General features: G+C 39.2%; 1 protein-coding gene across 1 annotated transcript in view; it reads left to right on the forward strand.

Annotated features, from left to right (window-relative positions):
• Nucleotides 1–9088, forward strand: part of FMN2 (formin 2) — a 433801-nt gene that overhangs the window by 53046 nt on the left and 371667 nt on the right. The window contains exons 4-5 of the mRNA XM_077761768.1: nt 8379–8416; nt 8878–9088. The exon at nt 8878–9088 is cut by the window's right edge and continues 367 nt beyond it. Coding sequence (XP_077617894.1) covers nt 8379–8416; nt 8878–9088 — 249 coding nt within the window. The remainder of the gene's footprint in view (nt 1–8378; nt 8417–8877) is intronic.

A 9088-nucleotide genomic window follows, 5' to 3' on the forward strand; every position in this document is an offset into this window, starting at 1 on the left:
TTTTTTTTTAATGTTTTATTTATTTCTAGGAGAGAGAGAGAGAGACAGCGTGAGCAGGGGAGGGTCAGACAGAGAGGGAGTCACAGACTGAAACAGGCTCCAGGCTCTGAGCCGGCAGTCAGCACAGAGCCCGACGCGGGGCTCGAACCCACGAACCGCGAGATCATGACCTAAGCGAAAGTCGGACGCTTAACCGACTAAGCCACCCAGGCGCCCCCCCTACAGGTAACTTTTAAAAATGGAAGTGGAATTTAATTATCGTGGTAGAATGGTTCCAGAGAAAGTAGAAGATTATTAAAATAGGTCTTTCCCAGTGGTTTTAGGGACAGAAAAAGGACAGAAGCTTGATAACCTTCAGAATCATGGGGGCAGGGTGGGATCAGGGGAAGAGGTACCCATTCGTTGAGTTTGAGGGTACTCCCAAAGTGATTATTAACCTCGGTTCCTCCAATCCATACCATTACTTTGTTCATAGCCTAGCTACATAATTAATTGTAAGGCTCAGATAGTTCTTAAAAGATAGTAAGTAATTAATACTTCATTCTGTTGTGATGAAAATAGGTGGTAAGTGGAAATATAACATATTAAGCATTTTCCCAGGAACTCAGATGCTGTGAAAGTAGGGTCATAGATTCTGAGGCACAGAATTACCTTACCAGTTGCTTTTACCAATAAACTACTTGGCTTTTTAACCTTGCTTCACACTTTTTCCTCTGCCCAAATACTTTTCTCACACATTTTGCTTGTTTGAAACCTTTTCAACCTCTAGTTCTTATCATAAATGTTAGGCCTTTGGAGAAGACTTCTCTCTGATCACCCGCTTTAAAGCAGGTTCGTCCCATTCTTAAAGCATCTGTTTTTACTCTACGCATCATAATCACAGTTTGCAATTATACTGTTTATTTATTGACTTGTTCATGGTCTTACCTCATCCCATTGCACTGTAAATTCCCTGAGGCCAAGGAACAGGACTATTTTAATCACCACTATAGAAACATCTGCTACTGTAGTGCCGAGCATTTAAAGACTCTCAATGAAAAACAGTTGTAACCAGATGAGGTACTGGATGTTAACTAAACGTACTGCAGTCATCATTTTGCAATATATGCTGTACACACACTTATGTAGGATTGTATGTCAATTATATCTCAATAAAACTGAGATTAATTTATTACAAATGAACAATATAATTAGTATATTTGTATATTTACATACATCACGTAATTAATATATTTATATATAGCTAGTATATAATATAACCAATCATAATACAAAATAATATAAATTAATAATGTAAGAATTCATTTATATTAAAAGTAAAACAAAACACTATCAAGTAGTAAAATAAACAGGTCAGGCTTCAAACTATGCCTTTAAAGCCTACTTTCAAGCTCCCTAAAGGTTGGAAGGAGTTTCCACTTTGTGGGAGTTAACACATTTTGTAGACCAGTAGACTACTTCAGCCCACTTCGACCTGGCAGCTGAAATTGATCCAGTTGGAAGCTTTCCAAGTTGTCATCATTACCGAGGCCCATAAAACTATTGTCTTGATGAACACACGTCAGTGCACCCTGCACGTCTCTTTCCGGGCACCTCAGATCCAACAACTCAGGAAAATTCAAAGAAGGGACCTTGCAAACTGTAGAAATCACTCATCTGCTTAACAGCTATTTTAAGTGTTTTTGCCATTTTTTAGATTTTGCATATGCATCTGCCTTAAAGTCCCAGGAGCTGTAGCAGGACAGGAAGAAATGCCTAGAAAATGTTTCCTTGGCTGGGAAGAATGCCAAAGACTCGGTGAGCATGGGAGCACCAAATAACTCTAGCAGTCTTTCATAGCATATCACAGGCAAGGAAAGACAGACTGACGTTCTGAAGTTTTGAATCAACTTTCTTTTCCTGCCTCCCTAATCTCTGAGGGAGTATTTAAGGTGTAGCAGTAGACACTGATTAATTAATTCCCAGTAAGCATTACAATCATTTTGCCTTGAAAGTCTGATGATAGCTGTTTCTCTACACTTACCAGAAATCCTAGTTACACTGAGAGTGAAATTTCCCCCTTCCTCAGTCAGCACCCTGAAATCACATTTGTACAGCTGATGCTCCCACACAGGTGAGTGAAGTAAAATCTCCCACAAGCCTTTTCCTGCTCCTCAGAGGAAAACGAAGCAGATGTAAAGCTCTATACTGAAACCACTGCTCTGTGTCGCAAAAGAAAGAAAGAAAGAAAATTCCAGCAACCAGCCATTGTCTCGTGAAGTATAAATTGCTTGAAGGCAACTCTCTGGAAAGGTCTTCAGTTAAGAGATGTGAGTTTTAAACCTCTTTTGGATTATTTGTGATCAGAACAAGTTCCTCTTAATTTCTGTGTGGAAGTGCAAAGGGTTAAGGCGTTTGCTGCATAAAGAGCAAGCAAGCACTGCCCCTCAATGGAAATATTTATTTTCTCCTCTTTGGGTCTTTTTTGGTCTTTTTCTATTGTTAAAAAGAAAACCACACACTCAAAATGGAGTCATTTATATTAAGACTCCATGTCAGCCAAACAAGACTTAATACTAAACTTAACCGAGGCTGGGGCGCCTGGGTGGCTTGGTTGGTTGAGCATTGACTCTTAGTTTCAGTTCAGGTCATAATCTCACAGTTCGTGGGATCGAGCCCTGTGTGGGGCTCTGCGCTGTCAGTGTGGAGCCTGCTTGGGATTCTCTCTCTCTCTCTCTCTCTCTCTCCCTCTCTCTCCCCCCCGTTTCTCCTTTGTTCACTCTCTCTCAAAATAGATAAATAAACTTAAAAAAAAAAAACCTTAATTGTGGCTTTAGCTTCTTCCACAATGTAATCTTTAAACAGAAAACCTGAAATTTCCTGGTCAGCCCNCTCTCCCTCTCCCCCTCTCTCTCCCCCCCGTTTCTCCTTTGTTCACTCTCTCTCAAAATAGATAAATAAACTTAAAAAAAAAAAACCTTAATTGTGGCTTTAGCTTCTTCCACAATGTAATCTTTAAACAGAAAACCTGAAATTTCCTGGTCAGCCCTTGGAAGTAATTCACTGATAGATCTCTTCCTTTGTCATTAGGTGACCTTGACTAAATCAACACATTCTTTGCTAATAACTTTTTTTTTTCTGTTCCCTCTCTTCCTTTAAAAACCTTTCCTTTTTTGCAGCTTGATGGAGCTCCTTTCTGTTTCTAAATGAGATGCTGTCCAATTCATGAATCATTGAATAAAGCCAATTTAATCTTTAAATTTAATTCAATGAATTTTGTTTAATACCATATTGTAATAATTAGATTGGCTCTTAAATTCTAAGAGAAAATGCTGACACTTAGAAATCAGTGTAAAAGCATCTTTAATATGTATAATATAAAGGAGCAGTGTGATTAAAACCAGTATTAAGATCATCTTCTGGAATATGCATGGACAAACTAACGTCTATTAGGACAAACACTGTGTATGCTTCCTGGGGTGACTTGGCTTAATGAAAACCCCTATGTTTGACCTAATTTTTGTGGGGAGGCCTCATTTTATTTATTATCAAATTATTACTAAAACCAGAGTGCTCTGTGGAATATAGTTTTCTCTCTTCTGTCCATATTTATATTAGAATCTCTGTTTTTATATTTATATTTTTATTTTTTTTAAATGTTTATTTCTAGGAGAGAGAGAGAGAGAGACAGCGTGAACAGGGGAGGGTCAGAGAGAGAGGGAGTCACAGACTGAAACAGGCTCCAGGCTCTGAGCTAGCAGTCAGCACAGAGCCCGACGCGGGGCTCGAACCCACGAACCGCGAGATCATGACCTAAGCAAAAGTCGGACGCTTAACCGACTAAGCCACCCAGGCGCCCATGTTTTTATTTTTTTAAAGTAATCTCTAGGCCCAAACTGAGGCTCAAACTTACAATCCAAAAATCAAGAGTCACATACTCAAGTGAGCCAGCCAGATGCCCCACTTAGAATCTCTTCCCATGCTTGTTCCACGGATCTTTTTATCGTAGTGTTGGCAAGCTCTGTCAAGAGTGAGGACTTCACCCCAATTATACCTCTGTTAAACGGTCAATAAAATGGTTATAATTTCCCCCACAACTGGTTAAATAAGAAACGTTATGCTTAGATGTGAAAAGACATAGTGTTCTGATATACCTACATTTAAGTCTATCAAAGTAGATAATACTACTTTAAAACTCAATAACACAATTTGGATTAATGTTTGCAGATTCTAAGAGTTGCTCAAAAAGGTCTGAAAAACCTAGGTGAAGGCTGCACTCAAAAAGAGTGTGTATTTGCTACAGATGGCTATTAAACAATTGTTATGTGACTAGTCTGAATGAGATGTTGCTTTTAGTAAAATTCATACTGGATCTCAAAGACCTAGTATGGAAAAACAATGTAATCTCTTCCCCTAATAATTTTTTTTATTGATTTCTTGTGGAAATATTTGGGATATATGCAGTTAAACAATTATTTAGTCCTTCAAATTATTTTCATCTGTTTCTTTTAACCCTTTTAATGTGGATACTAGAATATTATGTTACCAATGAGTTTTGCGTTACATTTCTATGGGAGAGCAGTGTTTCCCAGGCCAAGGACTGGCTGTCTCCATCTTAATTTCTCATTGGCTCTGTCTTTAGAATGCTTTTTGTGCCTTCTTGTCACTGAACAAGGTAAATCATGGGCTTACAGTGGGGCTTTCTACAGGCAATTCTGAATAGTTGTTGATTAGTCACGTAAGAGTCCCTGGATGGTCCTGTTGAGGTAGAAAGGCCAACTTCACCTATAAAGGGTACTTCTAGAGACTCAATACCAGGACTCTAGCTTTGTAGATTTCTTGTGACATAAGAACAAAATGACTGTTTTCCCTCTTTCCTTTGTTTCTCATTTGCAAATAAACCACATTTTTTTTTGGTTAATATATGTTGAAAGCTAAAGTGTGCCCACCTATCTAGGAGGGAAGTTTATGTTCTACTTGCAGCAATGAGAAACACATGTGATTTATAATCATTACCTTTAACTCTCTTCTAAAATAGAAAAAAATTGGTAGTGCATTCTGTATTGCTTGGGCAAAGTAATGTTTGATTTTTCTCAGCTTTGTAAGCACTTAATTTCCAAGTACTGTATTGGTGATAACATGAGAGAGGATGGTGAAAACTGAAAGCTACATAACTCTCGTTTGTGATCCACATAATGATTTCTATAACAGAGGTGTGGGGATTCCATCTTGAAGTTTTCTGGTAAGAATAGGGCTTTTTACAGTGTTAGCAAGTATGTGAACAATCGGGATATTTATGTAGATACATTATTCCATAGAATATGAATGTCTCAGAGAAGAGTTAATTCTCCATTTAAAATACTGGTATGATAGGCATCATAGTTAAAGTCTTATTTGTCTTGTTAAGTTCTCCTTTCAAGTTTTTGATTTGGCTTGATTAACTGAGAAATACTTTTCAAAATAATAATAATCTCCATTCTTTTACTCATTCATTAAACATTGATTGACTCTCAGGACTGATGAGAGGTTTCAGGACAAAGCAGGTGCTCAGCCACAGCACGGCTGACGTTTTGGGCTGAAGGGAAGATGCTGTCCTATGTATTATGTTTAGCAGCATCATTGGTGCTAGCCGCATCCCGACCATTATGAAAACCCAAAATGTCCCAAACGGGGCCAAATGTTCCCTGGGGAGCAAAATCATCTCCCCATTTGAGAAGCATTGATGAGAGCAAGAAAGAACAGGTGAGAGTTGGAAGTGGGGGTGGGAGAAAGACATGCGAAGCAGCCATAGGGATCCCACGGATAAGTGGATGGGAGAGACATAAGAAGGAAGAATAGAGAAATCTCTGCGATTGCTAAATTGCGTGGACTAAGGGAGAGGCAAGAATTAACAACAGTTGGGTTTGGGCAACTGGAGAGATTGTGTGCTTTTGCAGAACAAACAAACAAACAAACAAAAGAATGAATTTGCAAGAGCACATGAGTCCCATTTCAGATACGGTGGGTTTGAGTGGGGGCATGGCAGTGCAGCTCTTCTCTGCAAAGTGGGTCCAGGAGTCTGGAGTATAGGAGGAAAGTCAGGGCAGGGGGCGGGGGCGNCACCTGCTGGAGAAAAGGGCAAGTTGGATAATTAACATCCAATCTGATTGTTTTGTTAGAGATTCTCAAACGTTCATCAAGGTGAAGCAGAGTGAAAACTAAAACCACATTATCAAAACATTTCAGGAGTGAGAGATCCTGAATTGAGAGAGCAATGGAACGGGAGGAGAGCTAAAAGAAAAGAGAAAAAGAAGTGACGTGTAATTCAGACAAACAGATAAAAGGGAAGAGAGGAGGATTGATTATTCCCTTACTGTTAACTGAGTGTCATAAAACATGTTGTTTTAATTTCAAAGAAGCTGGGAAATTCAACATTCTTATAACTCACTTTCTTATACATACCACATTTCAAAATTTCAAACATACAGAAGAGCGGAAAGAATTTTACAGCAAGAACATATATCCATCACCCAAATTATACAATTAAAATGTAAATATACCTGCTTTATTATGTTATCTGTCCATATCTCCATCCACTAAAGCATCTTAATTTTTTCAGTCAGTTGAAGAGTTTTGTACATTTATTCCAACTACATTCACATATGTATATTATGAACTGGAGTTCAACATTTGTTAAAAATCTTCTAAGGTACTTCTATTATTTTTAAAGTCTATATCTAATTCCTTCTGTTGGAAAATGGGTAGCAACTGATTTCATATACATTTTTGGTGACCTGTTTGGGATGCTAATACTAAAGATTTTTACCAACAATTATTGTAGATTAGGTTCTTGAATATAGAGGCTAGCCATATCTGTCATTTTTTATTCTGTGTCCTGGTACCTCGTATTTGGTCAGGCACAAGGTAGGATCTCTATTGTTAAATTTTTTTTTTTTATTGCAACTAGAGAGATGATATCCTTTCTGCATTAAACAGAGTTAAGCTTAGGCCATGCCCCACGCATCTTTGGGTCCACTAAATACTGTTTGCTTCATGATGCTCTTACCAGTCCACAAAAGAATAAACTATGTAGTGTTTGTTATAAAGAATTAGGAACCTAAATTTGTAGGTTCAAGTATTGCCTTTGTTGCTAAGGACCTTGGACAGATCTCAGCCTGCACTTACTCATTAATTAAATTGGATTGAGCGTACCTACCTACATTTGATGACCACACTTGTGAGTTCCCAATAAGCCCTTGCAAGTAGTAGAGCTTTGTCACCTGTGACCTGCAACACAGCGGCCATGTTGTTCAAAGGCTGTGAAAACATCAGCAGGCTTTTTCTCTCTTCTGTCCTCCCTCCTTGCCTTCTTCTCTCCACCCCCCCCCCCTTTTTTTTTTAAATCTCTGGAACTTAAATATAAGACAGAAGTAAATAGTAAAGAAAGTAAAAATAAACAAAGAAGGTAAAAAGAAACAAAAACCACCCCCCACCCCCCAAATAGTTCGGAGTCAAAGATGTCTTGTGAAAGAAAGAGCAAAAATCAAAATCCATAGTACCTCAGTGTTCAAACAAGCAGAAAATTCTATTAGCCTTAGGCGAACTGTGCTCTCTGAGGAGCCGGCATTCTAGAAGAGCGCAGTTTTGTGAAAGAGGGGAAACAAAGGCTTTTCAAGCACTCCAGAACCTCTCTGAGACAAGGCTGTCACCCTGGCAGAATTATTATTAAAGGTGATTTCTCCAAACCATTTCCTCAAAAAGGCCACCTAAAATGACTGGCTGCCTGACTTTAAATCATCTATTTTTAAGAACGTAATTTGAAAAAGGCTAGTGCTTATTGCACTGTAATACTTTGATATCAAAGACTCATCCAAAGATTATTTTAAAAAAGATAAAAATGGTGAAAGAGAGAGGTTTAAAACGTAGTTCACACTATACAAAGGAGCATTTGCTTGCCTCATTTAAGTTGCATCGTTATAATATGTACGACGTTTTCCTCCTTTGGGCTTACTTTAGAATACTAGCATGTTGGCTAGCCACTACGTATTTTCAGAGGGCTGAAGGATGAATTTGTAACTCAAATTAATATCATCGTAACATTATTGTGTAGTAGTATTGATTAATGCTGCTTTATTCTTGGAACTTCTTTAAAAATTTAAAAAATGCTTTAATGTGGGTAACTAAATTTCCTACGTAACAGTGACAAGGTTTACAAAGAAGGGAATTCTTCTATTAATACAGGAGCCAGAATGTTAAGAAATTCTGTTCAAGTGTCACAAAGTTTTATAATGAAGGCAAGGACAAAGTTTCCTTGATGGGCTGGCTTGGGAAGCAGCGGTTTATAGCCTAACATCTGAATTCATGCGTCCGTGCCAAGGGTGTTTCCTTTTTGTCTTTTTCCTTTTTATATGCAACAATAGGAGCATGTTTAATATTGATGAGTTTGACCTCCTGGGAGGTATAGTATATGTACCCTTTTGGAATACAAATGCTATTTGATTTATATGTTAAATACGTAGAATTTTGGAGATTAGCATTTTAATCGACTCTAATCTCTTAGGATTTTTTTTTTTTTATTCCTTCACCTTGCCATTTTTGCGTGGAAAGTTTGAAAGATGAACTTTTGAAATGGCAGCTGATAGTCTCTCAAGGAAATAGATGCAAGGTCTGCATCGAACATAAGGCAGCAGTAGATGTAGGAGCCCTTCCCGAGCAGACGCTCCAGCGCGTTAACAGCGTTCAAGACGATCAGCTATTAAAGAACAACCCAGGGGCGCCTGGGTGGATCAGTCGGTTAAGCATCCGGCTTTCGCTCTGGTCATGATCTCGCGGTTCNATGTTACAACACCTCTGAATTGCCACTCGGCCTCGTTTCTCCACCATTTAAAATGCGTTTCGTTTAACTCTGTTTCACGGCAGGTCCCGGAGCCTTGGAGCCGCCTGCGCATCTCGCGGCGNGCGGCGGCGGCGGGGAGCCGGGCAAGAAGAGGGGCAAGTCGGAGTCCAGGGCGTCCGTGTTCTCCAACCTGCGGATCCGGAAGACGCTGTCCAAGGGGAAGGGCGCGAGCGGCTCCCGCGAGGACGTGCTGGACCCCCAGGCCCTGCACCCTGGGGAGCTGGACAGCGCGCC

The sequence above is a fragment of the Crocuta crocuta genome, unplaced genomic scaffold (genome assembly GCF_008692635.1).
Source record: "Crocuta crocuta isolate KB4526 unplaced genomic scaffold, BGI_CrCroc_1.0 scaffold243, whole genome shotgun sequence".
NCBI lineage: Eukaryota > Metazoa > Chordata > Mammalia > Carnivora > Hyaenidae > Crocuta > Crocuta crocuta.